Source organism: Lygodium microphyllum, chromosome 6 (assembly GCF_053477565.2).
Source record: "Lygodium microphyllum isolate KBCC chromosome 6, Lygodium_microphyllum_v1.1.10, whole genome shotgun sequence".
Lineage (NCBI taxonomy): Eukaryota > Viridiplantae > Streptophyta > Polypodiopsida > Schizaeales > Lygodiaceae > Lygodium > Lygodium microphyllum.
Window position 1 is genome coordinate 146,758,020 of NC_141140.1, and position 21,350 is coordinate 146,779,369.

Consider the following 21,350-nt stretch of genomic DNA (forward strand, 5'->3'; position numbering starts at 1 on the left):
GAATAGTTACAATAAGGTTTTTCCCGTTATATATAACTGCTCATGGTCTCTTCATGATTTCCTATAGATTCCTATGACCTATCTAGACATCGTAACTTGCTCCATTTGCACCCCCTTAAATGGGCATTAATTTACAATTTGCACAGGAGTGAGCTTAGTGCTTGAGAATGATTTTACAAAAAAAATATTTTGGACCTTATTAGTATTGATTTTAATTCTTGATTTTTCTAGAGCACTCGACGTCTTCATACTACTTGTCATTTTTCTCTCTTGATGAGAGCTTTTTACTCTAGGCTTTGAATTTTTTCACTTGGACGCATTCAGTGTATCTTCAAGCCATCACTCTTGGGTTCTCCTTGATCTTTGCATGTATCTCACTTTTCACTTCTTTTGGCACATGTTGCTTCTTTTTGTATACACTCATTGCTTGCTGCTTCTTGCTTTTGTAGCTCTTTTGCAAAAAAAGTTAACCGTAAGACATGCACATTCCAAAATTGCAGCATTCGTTTCTACATAAATTCCTTTCCTTACATTTTTTTTGTAGAGGGATGAGGTCTTCTAGTGATCTAGATCATTTATGCCTCCAACAGCCACAACACAAACATTCCATAACTAATTTCTAGCATCACAAACACCTTCTAGGAGGATTGTATGCAATTAATGTCTACACTAATGCTGCATAGGTATGTCCTCCAGATTTGGCTTTTTAGCAAGCCATAGATATGTTCCATCTATAACCCCACATACATTTGGGAAGATTGTTAAAGCTTGAAAATATGAGGCGATGTTTTTTAGATGTTGGCCTTTTGGAATACAAATGCACATTTGGTGTAATCAAAATGCCAAAATGTGGACAATCAAATGATAATACTTTCATATTGTGGACTCACCCACCCCAAATGTATCAGCAATGTACAATTGGGTGCTCTCAAAGGGTTTGTTGGAGCATGAACACATGATTTTTCAACTTGCAAATGTTGTCAAAAATGGTGATGCTCTTGAAGGAGGATGTGGAATCCCTTGAATGAGACCCTATACCTCATTTGGTAAATATCATCGTTAAAATCAATTTCATTCAAATAGCTTCTTGGACTTGCTACTACAATGTATGCTGCCTTGGAAAAACCCAAAAAATCTGTTCAGTGATGCAAATTTCTTAACTAGCGCGATGTGTGCAAGTATGAAAGGCCTCAAAGGTCAATGTAGCTAGTACAATATTGATGTGCATGCTACATGTCTCCTTGTCATTATAGCATTTGGGTAAATGTATCCCTTATTAATTACATGCAAATAAACATTATTATTTGTTAAGTGGTTGTGATTAATGTAGCCAATGGTGACCTCTACAAAGGTTGAAAGTGCAAGCATCACACCACCATTTACACCATTGTGAAAGATGTTATTATAGCCAAACGCAGCATTGCCATTGCCAAGGACAAGGTTGAGTTCCTATGCACCTTACTTCAGTGACCTCCATGACTTCCTCCTTCTCTCCTTCCATTGATCTTGGGCACATATGGAGCCATGCTTTCGGTGCTATATGAGGCCCTCCCTTTGAGCCATTTGTCTTTGACGTGTGGACATGCCCTTGTGGAACCACTCTCTTTTATGTTTGCATAATGTGTATTTCCTAACACTAACCATTAGAGCATATGCTATTACAATGGTACGATTGAAAAATTACCCTTAGTTAGCTTGATTTAACTGTCTTATTTTTTGAAAACAATTGGTGATGAAAAAGGGTGAGAAAAAGGGTGAAATATGTTGTTAGCCAAAAGCAACATTGCCATTGCCAAGGACAAGGTTGAGTCCCTATGAAATTATCTCCACATGCACCTCACAACCAACTTTGGGGCCCTCCATGACTTCCTTCTTCTCTCCTTCCATTGATCTTGGGCACATGTGCGACCATGGTTTTGGTGCTATATGAGGACCTCCCTTTGAACCATTCATTTTTTATGTGTGAACATGCCCTTGTGGAACCACTCTCTTTTATATTTGCATATTTTCTATTCATTAGCATTAACCATTAGTATCCCATCAATCTAGTCATCTCTAGTAAAGCTAGCTAGTGCAATATCATCTCTAGCATCCATTGTTGGTCAATTCAAATAGTATTACGCACTTTTTCATTTCCCCCTCCTTTTTCTCCCTCCTCCTTATACAAGGGTCTATTCATGCATGCAAGCTTGAGATCCATTTCTAAGTACAAATGAAGTTACATCAACACAACCAAGTGAAATCACCAAAGCGAAGGCAACTAAAAGGAGGGCAAATGGGCAATTTATCAAGGTGACAAAAATGTCATAGAGGAGTTTAGAAAGCCTAAGCACAACTTTAGCAATTAGTTTTCTTTTCATGCCAATGGCACCCTAAAATAGGTTGTAACTAAAACATTAATGTATGTCTATCAACATCTTTCTTTGTCTTGGAGCCAATAACATTGTTTTTAAATTATTCTCAAAATATATATCTTCTTTTAATGTTCCATATAAAGTATAGAATATGCATTATGCCCTATCAATGTTTTAAAATACGTGATGATTCATAAACATTTGCTAGAAAACAATATTTCATTTGAGGAACAAAAAGTATTGAATCATTCCTTTGCTCCACATCTTTGGTCTATCCTCATGATTTGATATGCTAAGTACTATAAGAGGATTGGTTTCTGCATTTCTCAAATGGTAAAACCTCAAGTTCTCAATTTTTTGCCAAATGATACTAGTATTATGATGGTAGAAAAACAATCTATGGATGCACTATTCCAAGCCTATGATGAATTTATGGAGTTGTCCATCTCTATCATGAGTAAGGCTACAATTGAAATGGTGCTCATGATCTTCAAAGAGCTTGAGCAATGGTTCACGTACTATGGTTTCAAGGTGATCAATTAGGGAAGAGTCTTCAAATGGGCATTAGGGTAAACCATGAGTTAGAGATTGTACTGAATCTATGACAAACTTGAGAAGATACAAAAGCGGAGTTGTACCTCACTCTTGTTGGTAGGCTAGTAATTACAACACTACTACACCCTATGTTGCCTCAATTTTGCAGTTCACTAAGAGTGTGGGAGAGTATAAAGAAGCTCTTCAAAGATTTTCTAGGAATTTGGTAGTAAGGCTACAAGCTTTAGTTTTCCTTTCCCCTCAAAAGACTTGATCTAGACCAACCATGAATTATCATCTTGTCATGAAATCATCACTACGCATCAAAGGCAATTGTTGGCCTCGATTGAGATGGGAGAATGTGCTTTTCAATTGTCAACTCCCTTCACGAAAAAATATGGGTGGCAACTTCCTTCAAAGCCAAAATTATATCAAACCAAATGATTGAAGACTATGGTCAACGATTAGGTCACGCATGTAAAAGGAGAGCCTTATGGTGGAACTAATATGCCTTTTGTCAATGTTTGGGCACCTAGAAAAAAACTTTACCCCCTCTTTGGATTGAGGACTTTAAAGAAGAGGCTTAACTTTAGTTTATTAAGATTCATTATCCACAAATTTCCTACCGAGGATAGACTATCTAAGAAACCATCTAGTTTTCTATGTTCACTGTGTAGAATATAGGAAGAAACTAAGATACTAGAGTTTGGTCAAGCCTCTTTTGAGTTTTGTGAAAAAATCGATTGAAGAGGCCAACTTCGAACTAATTTCTCTCTTCATATATACAGCATGTGTGTGGGTGTGCACATGCAAATGATATTATTGCCATGCTACGTAAAATAAGATCTAACACTTAAGTTTATATGATTCTGTATAGGAAGATGGCCAAGATGACTGGCAGAATGTTGCATTTCATGCAATTACTTTCTTTCCCTTTAATATGTCATTCATTAATTAAGCTCACATTTTAGGAAGAAAGCCGGCTGATGGATACTAACAGCTGCCAAATCAAGAGGGAGAGAAGAAAAGATGGGACTAGTGTTTTGCATATCATCAAAGCATTGAAAAGTAAGCACAAACAATATAATAGAATTGCTACTTGATTTATCTTAATGCATGAGCAACATTAGCTTTACCGAGCTGAGTTTGAGTCCAAGAATTGAAAAGATCCAAATAGTGAACCCCCTTTCATAGGCCAATCAGTGATTGGTTGAGAAACCAAATGTTTAATGCCTTGTGGTATGTCGATCCCTGATCAATGGTTGGAAAAACACAAACAATTTGGAAGACTTATCTTAAGGGTTCTCATTAACAGTTCAGAAACCATAAGATACCACTTCCAAAATTATTCGCTCATGGACTAAAGCGAAATTTTTATCATATGCACTGTTAAGTCAACTCACCCCTTGAACATTTCTACTTCTGTATGCAACAGGACTATCACCTATTAAAACAGCCCCCATAATAACACCCCACACACACTAGTAAAAACAACAAAGAAACCTTCAACCCTAAAAGCCAATCTAGCTCAAGAGAGGCATAATTAGAATTTTAAATATAACTACATTAATGCAGACTCCGGAACTTAGCAAGAAATGTTGTGCCATCAACGTAATTATATCCTTTGCTGAACAGGGACTAACAGAGAACTGTGTATAGACATCAACCAAAAACCCCTACACATGCATCTTTACACTGCTCTTGACTATATACAGTTTGCAAAGAATAAATGGAACTTCCGTACTGTACAACATAAGCCTCAAATGCTTCATTCTTGGACCTATTCCTTGCAGTGTTTTAGATGTAGCAAATTGGTTTCTAAGACTCCCTCCCTAGAGCAACCGAAGGGAACCATTTCCTGCTTTTGTCCTGATAGATGTAGAAGTGAGTTCTGGACATATTTCAGCCTCCTCACGTTTTCTGTAAAGCAGAAAATCTCATACTTTCACTCACAGGATTTACAACTGAGAGTCTGTGTTCCAAACCTCTCGAAGCAACTGAAAGCGACAATTTGTGCCATCCTTTATTATGTGCTTCCCATTAGAATTAGGATAAGTGTTTTTCTCATGACAAGCAGCTAATCCACCTTTGCTTTCTTGCACTAAACCCATCGTATTCTCGACAAGCCATGAAATGGGGGAGTCGAGTTCATCAATTTCATCATCACTTGTGTGACCCTTCCTTAACACACAAGAATTGCTCCTGCCAATCCGACTTTGAGTTGTAGGTTCTCCTATCCACTGCCTCACAGCAGTACACTGAGGAGGGGAGTACCCAACTGGAGGAGCAGTTGCAATCCGGAATGAACAAGAAGTCTCATCTTCAGTCTCCCCATATGTGTGGTTTTCTGCCGCTATCTGATACATGGCCACAGATTAACCAGTGACAAAGCAGTGTTCTTCACCGTCGTACAAAAATATGAAAAGCCTATTCACTAGCCAAAACTTGAAAATCTAGACTAAAAATGTGGCAGCCCAGTTTTTTTACAGAATGGTATGAATAGAGTAAAGAACTTACTTCTAAATTCAAAGTCTGTAGTAGTTCAGGTGTCACAGGTTCTGGAGAGAACTCATCTGGCTTGAACTTTGACAAAATCCTTGCAATAAATGTTACACTTAAAGTAGGGCAAACCTGATGAACAGAATTGAGTTATCTCTCTGTGTGTGTGCATTAATGAATTGAAATATTTACAAACAAAAAATGGTACACTTCAAGAACGGCAAACCCGATGAACAGAATTAAGTTAGCCTCTGTGTGTGTGTGTGTGTGTGTGTGTGTGTGTAATGAATTGAAATAATTACAAAAGACCTTCTGGCCAACAAAGCGGATTCAAAGACAGTTTAAAAAATATCACGTGGAGGAAAAGGCTACAAAAAACATAGGGCTACAATAATGCAAGGGGATCACAAAGTGGGCATAACTGGGGTGGTGCAAATGACACCCCTACCTTGGAGTGTATGACAACAATCACACAAGCAGAAACCATGGAACTAACTTCTCACAATAATAATCCTCGAACACAGCTCACATGACCACGGATACCTGAGGCCAAATCTAAAATGAATGCATTGCGTGTCTGTCAGATGTGCCAAGGTCACATGGGTTCATGCAGCCTTCCTTTGTGCTGCCCCTGATGTCCACATGGTCTACACATAAAGGCAACCTGATTTGGAGATCTTGGACTGCATCACCTTCATTATTCATGTCGCATGTGCACCATTGCGACCTGTTGTCAGCTGTAATTCAGTGGTCTTCTTCCTGCCCAGCAGCTCCTGTTGATTGCAGCAGCAGCCTTCTACATCAGATTACCTTGCATTTACTGCTGATGGAGGCTGCCCAGAATCCAGAAGTCTCCTACAGCTTTGATTTTCCACACCAGGTCTGTATTTTTTCTTTGGAGGTCTTCATCTTCCTACCCTACCTGCATTTACTGCCCTGGCAGGCTGCCCTGCCATTCACCAGCCCTCTGCAACATACATGGACAGCCAGCATCGTCCTACACTTGGGAAGATCAGCATTTCGGCTGCCTCTCCTCTATCTACACTGCTGCCACCTTCTTTAGACATTTCAGAGATCTTTTGAACTGCTGTTGCTGCATTTCAGGATCCACAAAGTACAACATATTCGGAGCTGACATTGGTATCTCCAACTCCTCCTTCAGCTCACCTCATCTCTGATCCTTGAGGCACGGATGTTTGAGGCCCATTGTAGCATATTCAGCATTCAGTTTGGTTCATTCATTCATTCACCTTCTGTGTTATCTTTATCTTGAGTTCTATAGTTCATTCTATGTTCATCATACACTCTTGTGTTTCTATCTCAATTCGAGCATATATTTACATGGCATCAGAGCTAGGTACACACACAAAGATCCCTAAGCCTTGATCTGAAAGCTCAACATTTAAAAGAAGTAAGAAAGCAAAAGAGAAGAATTGTCTCGAGTCACACTCACCAATGAAGTCACCCCCAAGGCCTACACCTATTTCCATGGAGACTCTCAGAGAGTGGCATCATGCTTCTAAAATCAAAATCCTCCCAACATCATTCCAAGTATTCCATTAACAACTTTGTAACCACTCACTAGAGCAGAATATATTGAAGTCTTGAGGAAAGAAGAGAGGTGTGCTCAAGGAATGGGCATACCTCAGAGCACATCTAGCACTACTCATATCCCTTCAGCATACCATCCAAATGACCCAACACACAACCATGAGGGAGGTGTATACCAGCCCGAGTATGACACACTAGTGTGGATCACCCAAGGACACCAACATGGGATGCATTCCATATCAAGTCTCATAGTACCCATCAAATCCAGTGAAAGGTGAACAAGTTCTAATTTCATCTAGTCCTCTCTTTTCTACAATTGATGTGCAAAATATTAGTATTCATGACAACCTTAACCCATACCAGTATGTGAACATTAATAGAGGTGGCTCAAGAAGGAAAGGACCAGGTAACAAATCACCCATTTGCAGATTCAAGAAATGTTTATTTTAATGCATCACAATACATTCAATTTCTATACATCCCACACACACACACACACACACACACACACGCATATTCTATTGCACATTCATCTATACATCAATCCATTTAATTCCTACCCATCCCACCCACTACACACACACATGCACATATTCTATTGCAGATTCATGTATGCATCCACCTTTGCTACACTTCACTATACTAGGGAACACACTCCGTAGACACGTATCCCATGATGGTGTTCTTATCCACAATCTGGTGGGTGGGGATGTGATGGGGATATACACCCCAAACCAGGCACCTACAAGAATCTACATGCAAGAGTTACCACACCATCCCTCTAGTAAAGTACGAACTGCAAGATGGACGAGGCCCTTGCAAGGGGGGACATAGGGGGCTGGCCCTCTACATGCCCGGTGCTATGATCGGAATGCTCCGCTGCCTTTCTTGAAACATCTCCCCTGCCCTCTTGTTGTCTCACCCCAAAAATAGTTGGTATATCTCTATCTCTAGTCTAGTCAAATATGCTCGTTTCTTTCTTCGCACTAGGTGTCAAAGGATCAATTAAGCTTGCTTATGTGTAGTATCTCCAATAGCTATCCCATGTTTTAGCTTTGTCCATGTCTCACAACACTCATCATCATACCAGCTATTTTGTGGAGCAACACACTCCGTGGACACGTATCCCATGACCAAGTTCTTATCCACAATCTAGTGGTGGAGATGTGATGGGGATATATACCCCAAACCAAGCACCTACAAGAATCTACATGCAAGCGTTACCACACCATCCCTACAGTAACGTATGCACTGCAAGATGGATGAGGCCCTTGTAGGGGGGACGTAGGGGGCTGGCCTTCTACATCATAAAGGTTCTTTGCATACAGGTATCATAGCCTCTAGTGCTGTGATCAGAGTGCTCTACTGCCCTTTTTGAAACATTTCCCATGCCCTCTTGTTGTCTCATCCCAAAAACAATTGGTATCTCTCTACCTCTACACTAGGTGTTGAAAGATCAATTGAGCTTGCTTATGTGTAGTATCTCTAGTAGCTATCCCACATTTTAGCATTGTCCATGTCTCACAAAACTCATCATCAAACCAATTGTTTTGTGGAGCAATACTTTTTGGCAAGGTTGAGGAAGCCACAGTATGATGAAAGGCATGTGCCGCTGATGCATGCAAAACTTCTCCCAACCTTCTTGTGATTTCATCCAAAGAGCAATACATGTCCATAGAAAACAATCCTTCATATACTACAATTCTATATACATGAGCCTGTAAAAACCAGTATCTAGGATATCTAGAAACCAGAGTTACAAGTGAGCTCTTCATGCAACCTCCTATCACTCTAAAACTCTAGTATGCATGATCCACTACTAAGCCAATTGGTCTGCTTGAAAGGGTAAAGTCAATAATATCTGGCCGCAAAGACGGTGATCCCATCAAATAGTCTTCTATACTGGATCCCCCTTGGGATTCCAACATGTGAGCCTTCCTAAACCTGGCCATCGTGGATGCCATTAAAGATGACCATCCTGTGTGCAGTGAGCACTCCCCAATGCGATGAAATGTCTGCCATACTCTATTCTCTCCCCAGTGTCACACGATGATCTTTGCATGTTTGTATCCTTTGGGGCAATCTCTCGATACATGGCATAATATGTGTCATACAACATAGTCTAGTTGGCACCTATGCATGCATTAAAATCTTCAACTAGTAATATATCTCCTATACTAGCAGCTGTAGAATATCCTCATACAATGGCATGTAAGGGGACTCTTTTGCTACATCTCTTGATGGTATATACCTAGAATCGGCTGGTGGAAAGTATCGAAATACAATATATAACTCTCCGAGTCCATGTCTACTTACTCGAATCCATAAGTAGCATGCCTAGGTGTCTCTATGTAGGATATGCACTCGATCATGGAGCTCCTCCCTAAATATGACAACTGCTCCTCCATATCGTCTGGTCCCCCCTGCTGTGCATTGTTGAGAAACCCTTCACCCGCAGTTTGCGTTTTTGTGTTTCCACGTTTTGCGTTTAGAGTTTGCAGCCCCAAAAAGAGATGCCACCCTAAACTGATTATGCCTATTTATAGGCTACTCTCTCATTCATTCCTTACGGCTAATTCATTCAGTCCGTCACCTCTTCTCTTTAGCCTCTCCACTGCCCTCACACCCCTCAGAAGGACATTGTGGTTCATGGTTCGTGGTTGTCTTCATCGTCTTCCTTGTGCTACAGCACCCTTGTTCCCTTGTATCACAATCATTCCATTCATCAAAGTTTCTTCTCTCTTCTCTTCTCCATGTTTGCCGAGTTCACTCTGTGTTCCTCCCCGCAAACCCTACTGTCTCGCTGGTACATCATCTTTTGACTTGGTATCAAAGTTAGATCTACTCAAACAACGGCAAAGATCCTCTACTCCAGTGACGGCAAAGACTGGTGGCGGGTTCGGCATCCACTTCTCTTATTCTTCCGCTGCATCAAAATCCCGTTTTTGCAAGTTTCAGATGTTTTCTGCTTGCTACCCACACCCCTTTCACGAAGGACATCGCAGTCTCAGTTGTCCCTTACTGTCATCTACACTCTAGCACATGTTTCCAGCCTTCCACCCGCAATTTGCAGCTGTTTACAGCAGAGCGACTGTTGCTAATCACTCTCCATTCAGAAAATAATCTCGTTTTTGCAAATTTCAGGTATTTCAGCTTGTTGCCCACAACCCAGATGCAGAGGACATCGTGGTCCAAGTTGGCCATTGCTGTCTATAACAGTCCGGTGCCTATTTCCGATCTACCACACACTATTCGGAGCTGATTTTAGCATGCTGGCTGCTATTGCTGGTTTTTCCTGCGTTTTTAGTCTCTCTCTCCTCACCTACGTTTTTAGTACTTCTCTCTCCTCACCTACGTTTTTCTATTGGTTGCAACCTTTTATTGCTGGTAGCATCCTCCTCCCAATGCCAGTTCACTTTCAACCCTTCCACTACCCTCCCACCCCTTGAGGCAGACATTGTGATTCGTGCTTTGCATTGCCCTCACACCCCTTGAGCCCAACATTGTGGCTTGTGGTTTGTGGCTGCCCCTCCCTTCTCCAGTTGCCACATAGATACCATGGCATCTCCACCGACAAATTGCCCTTCTATTGGGTGTTCCTACCGTGGCACGAACGGTCATCCCACCAAAGACTACCAACTTCGACCTTTACTCCCCACCCCCCCGAGGTACATGCGTCTCCCAACTGGTACTTGTGCCACCTCTCCTTTCTAGGCCACAAAGATCGCTCTGCATCAGCTATCAGAGTATTATGCTCGGGGCAATAAGCCGCACCCGACACGCACTAGTCCTTTCAAGCACAAGGAAGCTCTAAGACCTTCCAAGGCGATGAGCCCTCCTAGAGACCACCCCACTACATGGAGGTTTCCCCCACCCACTTCCGAGTACAGTGGCTTCCACGACCCACATCTCCTCCATAGTCTACTCTCTTGAGAGCCCACGACTGTTCTCCACCCTTGGCTCATCCTGAGCCTCCTTCCCCACCCTCTTCCACTCAGATTCGAGAGGCCACTTCTGGGTGCTTTCCAGCTTCTTCTTCTAAGCCCCAAATCCCTTCTTTGGCACGTCTGGTGACACTTCCTTCATCATCAGATGCTTCGCAGTTCGTGAGCCATGAGTGGTTGGATTCCCTTTTTCTCTTGCACTAGGATTCAAAGGGGGATTTTCTTACTTCGCCCTCAGAGGGGGCTTCCAGTTCTTCTTCGACTTCAAAGGGGGCCCCTACTTCTCCTTCCGATTTAGAGAGGGACCCTATGTGCCATGAGGTTCTTCCCACACCACCACCTTTCACTTTCGAGTGGCTCTCCTTTAAGCAATCATTTCCTCTACTGATACCCAGGATCTAGAGGACCTACGTTAATCGGGGTCCTTGGGTCTTCAGCAACGACTTGGTGGCTAGGCCTTCATATTCCTTCCACCATGGAGTCACAGAGGTAGTGGCTTCTCTCCCGAGGATGAGTTTCGGGTTCTACAACTCATCCAATCTCTTGGCTATCTTCAAAGGTCTCCTTTCAAGTGGTATTCTCAGATTACAAGGTGGATCTTCTTCGTCCCTTAGTCAGCATGGAGTCAGCTTCCAAGGTCGAGTACGGGCGTATCCTTATAGTTCTTGGCACCACACAAAGTCCGACATTCCTCCTATGCATTGCATATTTTCATCATCTTTGTACTAGGGAGCTTAGGCAAGTGAACAATTTTTCCACAAGAGACACTGTCCAAGTGGCACCTGCTACATGAGCATTCTTTAGCATGTAGCATTGCATCTCCACCTCACTCTTCTCTTGTTCCCCTTTTTGGGCCTAAGAGGGGATGTTGAGAAACCCTTCACCCGCAGTTTGCATTTTTGCATTTCTGTGTTTTGCATTTAGAATTTGCAGCCCCAAAAAGGGACGCCACCCTAGACTGACTATGCCTATTTATAGGCCACTCTCTCATTCACTCCTTACAGCTGAATCATTCAGTCCAACACCTCTTCTCTTCAACCTCTCCACTACCCTCACACCACTTCAAGAGGACATTGCAGTTCGTGGTTCGTGGTTGTCTTCATCATCTTCCTTGTGCTATGGGCCATGGCACCCTTGCCACCCTAGACTGACTATGCCTATTTATAGGCCGCTCTCTCATTCATTCCTTACGGCTAATTCATTCAATCCGCCACCTCTTCTCTTCACCCTCTCCACTGCCCTCACACCCCTTCATCAAATCATTGTGGTTCATGGTTCATGGCTGTCTTCATCATCTTCCTTATGCTATGGCACCCTTGTTCCCTTGTATCAAAATCATTCCATTCAAAAGAGTTTCTTCTCTCCTCTTCTCTTCTCCATGTTTGTCGAGTTCACTCCATATTCCTCCCTACAAACCCTATTGTCTCGCTGGTACATCATCTTTTGACATGCATAACTGGGGGCAAAAAAACTAACTCCTATCTATATCCTCGTACTTCTGGTAAATGCCTACCATTGTATTCGTTTGTCTCAATACACATGGCAATATCTACATTTCTAAAAGTATCCTCGTACTTCTAGTAAATGCTTACCATTGTATTCGTTTGTCTCAATATACATGGCAAGATCTACATTTCTGAAAGTATCCTCAAAATAACCACCATCCATTCAAAGAGCTCCATTACAATTCCATATTGTAAATCTCAATGTCTCATAGGCTGCACATTGTCATCTGGACCGAAGATTAGTGATAATCACCCATCTATCACGATACACTGCAAATTTTTCCCTCTTATGAGCTTCGAGGACTCGAAGCATGTGCTCTTTCCTGTGTGCCACTTGGGCCAAAGTGAGGTCTTCATCTAAGTATATATTCTCCTCTTTTAAGGCTCCCCTTTGGACAAGAAAGCCCTATTTTTTTCCATATCCTCAAACCTAAGAATTAGGAGCTTTATTATATCCACACATCATGCATCCATAATTGGCATGTCATTTATACCAATTTTTCCCATAAGTGCTTTTCCATCTTCTTGGGAGGTGCCCTTCCCAGCCCACCTCACTACTCGCACTCAAAAGACACGCACTCTACAATTTGCCTCTTCCTCAAGAATGGCATTCATAACCTCCACATTATGGATGGGTGATGTTTTTTGTCTTGTAACCACATCAATCCATTGCATTGTTTCTTTCACTTGTGCTTGTGCTTGTTTCGTCACTTCCCCCATGAATTAATTTTTTTTCCATGCAAGCTCGAATCTCTTTAATCTCGATTCTCATCTTATACCTTTGGGGGGATCTCTCCTCCTCTCATACATACAATCCCATATGGCTTTTACATTCTTTCAACCGAGAGAGAGAGAGAGAGAGAGAGAGAGAGAGTGTGTGTGTGTGTGTGTGTGTGTGTGTGTGTGTGTGAACTAAATAGATAAAACAATAATAAGTAGGATGAAAGTACAAGTGATAGGGTTTGAATATATAGACAAAGCTGTATAGCTAACCATTTGACCATCATTTAATACCAAGTGGTGCAAAAGGTGTTCACACCTAGGCACACATTTTTACACACGATGTGTGTTCACACGCATGATAAAAATATACCTCGCTCTTCAATGGATCAAATTCTCTCTAATCGCTATATCTTCAAATGCTCTCACCAACCTTGATCAATGAGCTTTGAATCTATCTCAATTACACACTCAAGCCACTATGTCTTCAAGCATACAAAGCTGCAATCACTCCAAGGTCAAACAGCATGACATTGAAAAATGCATCCATGGTCTCTCACTATTGCCACTCTAGAATCAATGAGAAATTCACACAAATCTTAGTCTCGAACTAATCCAATGCACCAAATAATTATTAGCCCTAATTGTCCAATAATCTTAGAGTTTTGCCCTAACCAATGCACCTTTAATTCACTATCAAATTGAAGTAATTCAGACCGACATGCATTTTCCCTAAGATTGGAAAAATCAAACCTACTCATGAGTACTAGTGGAAGCAAAGAGAACACGCACATCAATCGAGGTGCCGAACAGTGAGAGTGTGAGAGTGAGAGTCAACCGATAGATGTGTACCAGTGTGATATACACAAAGAATAAAAGAATGTATTTATACTTGGGGTACAATACATTTACACCCGCTAGGGTAAGTTTACATGTGTGAAGTAACATATACACGAGATACACGGGAGAGAGTAAAGGGCCTTTACACCCAAAAACCTCCCACTTAAAGATCCTAAGAGAACCTTTAACTAACTCCCACAAGTCTAATGCAATGCTCATGTTGAGCCTTTGCAAGACTTTTAGTAAGAACATCTGCAGGGTTATCCTGTGATTTGATTTTGGTCAGTGTGGCTAGACCATCATTCAGATGTTGATAAAATGATACCAAACATCAATATGTTTGGTACGTGCATGAAACATAGTATTCTTAGCCAAGCATACAACGCTTTGGCTATCACATCCAAGTACCGGCGTTTGGGTAGGCAGCCCAAAATCCTTGACCAAACGACCAAGTCAAATATATTCAGCCTCAATGGTAGAGAGTGCCACTATCTCTTGCAATCTAGAGCACAAAGAAACCGCCCCACCAGTCAAGGTAAATATGTACTCGCCAATAGATATGCGAGTATCCAAGTCACCTACCATGTCTGCATCACAATACCCCTACAGATCTAACGTACCCTTTCCATAGCAAATACATTTTGTGTGTGCCCTTAAGGTACCATAAGATACATTTCACTGCTTCCCAATGTGCTTTGCCAAGCTGCATAAGCAATATCAGGTCTAGTAGCAACCATAACATACATGAGTGAGCCACAAGCTGAAGCGTAAGGAATACCCTTCATAGAGTTGACTGCCTAATCATCTTTTGGGCAATCTACCTTGCTAAGCTTAAGGTAAGGTGGAAAAGGTACACCAAGAGGCTAAGCATCAACCATAGAAAAGCCATCAAGTACTTTGCTGATGTACTTTTCTTGTGAGAAAAATAAGAGTTGTTGCTCTCTATCTCGCGCCACACACATGCCCAAATGTGTTCAACTGCACCCAAATCCTTCATGGAAAAGGTAGAATTCAGTTGTCTTTTCAATGCATTAATCCGGCCTTTATGCTTACCAGCAATAAGCATATCATCCACATAAAGTGCCATTATAATAAGGCTTCCATTATCAACCTTCTTAATATATAAGCAATGATCTGCACTCCTTTTAAATCCATGTGAGAGCATGAAGGCATCAAACTTTTTATACCATTGTCAAGGAGTCTGTTTCAAACCATACAAGCTTCTCTTAAGCTTACATACCAAATGCTCCTTTCCTTGTATAACAAAACCTTTAGATTGTTTCATGTACAGCTCTTCTTCCAGATCACCATACAAGAATGCAATTCTAACATCCATTTGATTAAGTTCAAGATCCATAGATGTTACAATGGCAAATAACACTCAAAGAGTAGTCATTTTGACAATAAGAGAACACTTCCTAAAAATCAATGCCCTCCTTTTATGTATAGCCCTTAGCCACAAGTTTGGCTTTGTATTTGGGTTTGTCATCCACACATTTGATTTTATAAACCCATTTGTTAGGAATGGCTTTCCTATCCTTGAGCAATGTAACCTAATCCCAAGTATCATTCTGATACAATGACTTTATTTTCTTCCTGCATAGCTGACCAAAATGCAATCCAAAGAAGGATCATATCTTTGTATAGGTCTTTTGACACGTATAGACCATCTTACCCAATGATCTGTGTTATCACATAATGGATCCACATCCAAGGGAATATCAATGACCTCATTGTTTGGCTGCCGAACTGCATGTTCAGGTTGCTGTAATACAATTTCAGGCTGCTGTAATTTATTCTCAGCATGCTGATTTTGGTCCTCTGGCTGATATTCAACATCCCCTTGCTGCCCATTTTCATCTAGCTCAATAATGATATGCTGATTGTCATAATCAACATCAAAAGGAGCTGAATTTTCAGTTGTTGATTGCTACTCAAGTGACTGATTATACTGAAATTTAACTTTCTTTTTGTTTGAGTCATTAGATGTGACACTTTTCAGCAGCTTTGACTCATTAAATACCACACCCTGGCTGCATGGCACCTTTTTTATGCTTGGAATCCAAACTCTATACCACATTTCACCCTCGTCTCCATAACCCATGAAGATGCCTTTATGAGATTTCATGTCAAGTTTGGTTTTGCTATCAACAGGTACATGTACATAGCATTCGTAGCCAAAGACTTTTAAGTGGTCATATGAAGCAGGTTCGCCAGACCAAACCTCTTCAGGGATGCCACTTTCAAGTGCACGATGTGGAGATCGGTTGCAAATATGTACCGGGGTTTTAAGTGTCTCTCCCCGAAACGATTGCAAGAGATTAGCTGTGGACAGCATACACCAAATCTTCTTACATAACGTGCAATTCATTCGCTCAACCACACTAGTAGATGACGGAGTGTAAGGAGTTATAATCTCTCATTTAATCCCATTGACATCACAAAACTTATTAAATTCTTTAGATACATTCTCTTTCACATTATCTGTTCTTATGCATTTTAATTTTAAACCCTTTTGAGTATTAACAAATGCATAAAACCTTTTTAAAAGCATCCAATGCCTCACTTTTTTGTTTAAGCAAGTAAACCCATAGCTTTCTAGAGTCGCCATCAATAAAAGACACAAAATAACAAAAACCACTGAGTTTTTATTGGCATGGTGCATACATTAGAGTGGACTAAATCCAAGATACATGCCTTTCTAAAGGCTCCATGAGAATATCGACTCTTTACATGTTTACCCAAAACACACTCATCGCAAAAGTCAAGCTTTGAGTTTTTCACATCAACTCTTCCAAGTAAAGAAAGTGCCTACAAACCCTTTTGGCTCATGTATCCAAGACACTTGTGCCATAACTCCATGTGTGACTGCACTTCAACAACTGCAACAAAATTTCCAAGGAGTGCCTTGCAATAGAGATAATATAGAGTCCTATTTTTACCACCTCTAGTGACTAGCATAGACCCTTTCTGTATTTTCCACATTTCACCACCAAAAGTAGTGAAGTAACCTTTGTTGCCTAGCTGCCCAACAGAAAGCAAGCTCTTCTTAATACCAGATACGTACCAAACATCATGAAGAATCAATTCCTGATCATTTTCAAGAGTGAGGTGTATGGTGCCCATTCCTTCAATATCACATGCATGATTGTTGCCAAGGTAGACTTTTTCAAGATTACCTTCTGCATAAGAAAAAAAACACTCCAAAGATGGAGTTACATGAAATGAAACACCATTGTCAACAATCCACGATTGTGACAAACCATCATGAGCTGACAACAAAGCATCTATCACATCCATTTTAGTGATGTACATATCCTCCACTGTCATAGCATGTGGATTTGAAAATGCAACCAACAAATCAACATATTTATCATCTTCAATGTCCTCAATAACAATACTAGATACCACTTTTTTTTTGTCTCTTTAAGGGTAGAGTTGTCACTGTTTTTGCTTTTTCCATTAGCTTGCTTTTTGCGTTCTTGTTCCCTTTTAAAGGACCTGCAATCGAGCTTTTCATGCCCTTTGCAACCACATTGATAACAAGTTACATCTTGCCGGTTTTCCTTGCTTTTTCTGCGATTTTTGTTCTTATTTGTACCATTAGATCTTTTTTCAGTTTTTCCTCTTACATTATAGGCCGATCCCTGTCATGAGGACATGTATTTCTGAAACCTCACTTAACATGTGGATTAATTTTTAATCACATGATTAAGTAAATGATACACATGTGAGGTGCAACTCGGGTTAAAGCAAATTTACGAGCCCAGGACCCGAAGAAATCACGGGATGTCAAAGGCAAAAGTTGCTATAACTTATGCCGCACAGGTACTTGGTGGTATCTGGTGCCAGTTGTTGGCCTAGGTCATCAATTTGGCCATAAGTGTTAGTTGGTGACACTAGAGAAGTGACGTTAAATGGTACCTAACATCAATCTGATAGTCAAAGATGACGCAGAGACACTAGGTAATGGAAGTTGCCTAGCCAATTTAATTATTGGCCGGTCAGATTATTTTTCAGGGCACCGAAATAATTTTTAGATTAATTTTCAGTATTTTAAGGCTGAAAATTAATATTTAATTATGAAAAATGCTAGAAAAACCATTTGGAAAGGCTGCGACTTGTAAAAAATGCCCGTGCAAGACTAAAAAACGTCTCTAGAAACTGAAGAGATGCATTTCTATAAAATCAGCTTGCAAGAGAGAGGGAGTGGAGGCTGCTAGTATGATTTGCAACCGTTGGAGGACCTTCTGAGGCAGCCAAGGGCAAAAGAAGACCAATCAACAGCAGGAGACAGCATCTATAGGCTGTTGAGGCAAGGCAACAGCAGTAAATGACTGATTTTCTTCAATTCTTTGCATCTACATACTATTGTGGCGGAGCAACAGCTGCACTTGACTGATTTTCAGTCATTCTTCGCGACAAAACACTGAATTTTCTCTCTCTACAGCTTTCCCTCTCATCTCCCAGCCATTTCACAGCCTTGCTTCAAAGATCTCAGCATTTGGACCCTTGGAGGCTGAGAAATTGCAAATTTATTTGCTGTAAACCCTAATTTACAGCAGAAATTAGGGTTTAACAACAACCTTGGAAAGCGTGCTAAAAATTGGAAGCTCCAAGACTTGGATTCAACAAGACTGAAGGTTAATTTCAGCTGAATTCAGGTAGAGGACTAGCTAGCCATTGAATTTGGGGCATTTCCATCATCTATGAAGTAGGTGAAGACCAATTGAGTGCCCAAATCAAGGGGAAAAATAGATTGAAAACCTGCTGGTCACTTTGGACAGCAAGGGGAGTTGAAATACCGAAAGGGATTGGAAGAATCTCATTGTAAGTCAAATTTTTCTTTAATAAAGCTAAAGAAATACCGAAAGGGACGCCAATTTCGGGGCCAATCGAGTGTGCATTGTCCAAGATCAATAGATAAATTTGTATTTTCAGATTTGCATTTTTTGTTTGCTGCTGTAATTAAGTTGTAATCAGGGATTTACCACCCTATCCGAGGAGAAAGGCTGGTTTCAGATCCACTGTTTTCCCCACTTGCCTTGCGTCTAATCTCTTCATTGAGAATAGAACCAAGCACACCATCAAATGTCAAGTTGGGGTTATTGCTCAATGACACAACCAATGCTTCCCATGAATCGAGCAAGGTCATGAGCAAGAAGATAGCCCTCAATTTAGGATCAAAAGATGGCAAGCCTCCATCCTATAACTGACTCAAAATACCAATGAAAGCATTCAAATGCTCTAAGACAGGCTTAGACTCATCAAGCTTCAAGTTGACCAACTTTCGCATGAGATGTACCTGATTGACAAGAGTTGTATTCTCATAAGTAGCCTTGAGTTTCTCCCAAACTGCATAGGCAATATCAAACCCCTTAATATCAACCAAGATATCATCTGTGGCTGCCATTTTAATGTAAGTAATGGCCTTTTTATTCATTTTAGCCCAATCCTCATATGACAAAGCAACATGCTTATGTTTTACTAAAGTATCATCACGATCCTTTACAAAGAGTATACCTTGCATACGATCTTTCCAAAGATCAAAACCATTGCCATCGAATTTACGAATCTCAAAGAGATTCTTTGTGTCAGATGTTGATGCACCACCAGCCATCTTCAGCAATAAACAACTGCAATAAAGAGCTGAATACTTTCAGCCAATAGCAAGGTTGCTGAATGTAACAGCAAGTACACACTCTTGTACTTCCAAGGTGTCAAAGAAGCAGATGTTTTACTACAATTTCAGTCTCAAGTACTGATTACAGCATATGCACAAATCAAATCTGATACATTTGCATTAATGATAGCTCCCACTTCAGTAATGCATCAATATAATGTCCAAATGCAATGACCCAAATGCTGTATTTACTACTGTTTCACTGCATAGTGAGTATTCATTCAGCAATACATATACCAAGAGAAGCTGCCCTTTTTCAACATTTGAAGCCAGCAGTAAATCTGCTACAAATTTCACTGTTCAATCTCAAATCAACTCATAATACATCACCAATGTGAAAAGCCCCAAAAATTTTACAGTAGAACTGTCCCAATTGCATCAATTCATGTTCCCAAGCATCAATTGTGGGCAAATGTTCCAGAAATTTCACAAAATCTGCAAAAGCCCCAAATTTTGAGGTCCAAGAGTGCACAAATTTCAAAGAAATTGACTCAACCGAGGAAAAATTTCACTTATACGTGAAAAGCCCCAAAATTGCATCAATTGTGGGCAAATGTTCCAGAAATTTCACAAAATCTGCAAAAGCCCCAAATTTTGAGGTCCAAGAGTGCACAAATTTCAAAGAAATTGGCTCAACCGAGGAAAAATTTCACTTATACGTGAAAAGCCCCAAAATTTTTGAGGCATATACACCCAATGGCTGCAATTTATGGGTCAGGAGTCACTGAAATATATGTCTAGCACCAAGTCTGGGAAAAGCCCAAATTTCTAGAAGCAAATTTACACAAATTTGTATTCTGTGCTTGCGCGTGCAAACATCCGGTAGAGAAGGAAGAGGAAACAAAAAAATTCATATTTTAAAAAAAAACGTTGACCTGCCCATCCTGTTTGCCGCTTAGCCACCGTGGACTAGCCGCAACATGCAGATCTCGTTATGCGCTGGTCCCAATCACGTGTGCCGGTCCCGTCCGCCTCGCTGCCTGCCGTCAGCCGCCACCAAACCCCCCGCTATCACCCGACGACATGTCACCTGACCTATCGTCTAAGCCTGACGACGGTCACCTACCACCTATCGTGCAGTCTGTTTGACCTATCATCTACCTTAGCTTGCATGTCGCCTAAGCTTGACGATTGTCTCTATCCACAACTAGTATCTGTGCACCGATTGGCTGTTGATTGTAGCTAACGACCACTATTTATCACTCTCGATGTTGTGACCGTCTATGTGAACCATCAACTCTGATACCAGTTTGATTAGTACTAGCAAAAGCAGAGAGAGCATGCACATCAATCGAGGTGCTGAACAATGAGAGTGAGTGAGAGTCAACCAATAGGTGTGTACCAATGTGGTACACACAAAGAATAAAATAATGTATTTATACTTAGGGTACGGTACACTTACACCCGCTAGGGTGAGTTCACATGTGTGAAGTAATATATACACAAGGAGATACACAGGAGAGGGTAAAGGGCCTTTACACCCAACAACTACATGTCTAAATATATTTTTCCTAAAGTCTGCCCTAAATTATTCAATGATTTGGTGACCCAAAATAAAGGGGAAATTGAGGGTTTTCATTGAAATGTCTTTGGCAAGCAATTCTACACCCAAAATGACTAATTTCGACAAACCCTAGCCACTAATCTGCTGTAAACGGCAAACCCTCATTTCGATCTGCTGTAAAACAAAAGAAGAATAGCCCAAGAGAGAGAAACAAGA

General features: G+C 40.8%; 1 protein-coding gene across 1 annotated transcript in view; it reads right to left on the reverse strand.

The window, feature by feature from the left end:
* Nucleotides 1-4,431: 4,431 nt before the first annotated feature.
* The window catches only part of LOC148035264 (uncharacterized), a 49,837-nt gene continuing 32,918 nt past the window's right edge, over nt 4,432-21,350 (reverse strand). The window contains exons 7-8 of the mRNA XM_087680265.1: nt 5,406-5,519; nt 4,432-5,245 (exon numbers count right to left, since the gene is read on the reverse strand). Coding sequence (XP_087536391.1) covers nt 4,847-5,245; nt 5,406-5,519 — 513 coding nt within the window. The 3' untranslated portion in view covers nt 4,432-4,846. The remainder of the gene's footprint in view (nt 5,246-5,405; nt 5,520-21,350) is intronic.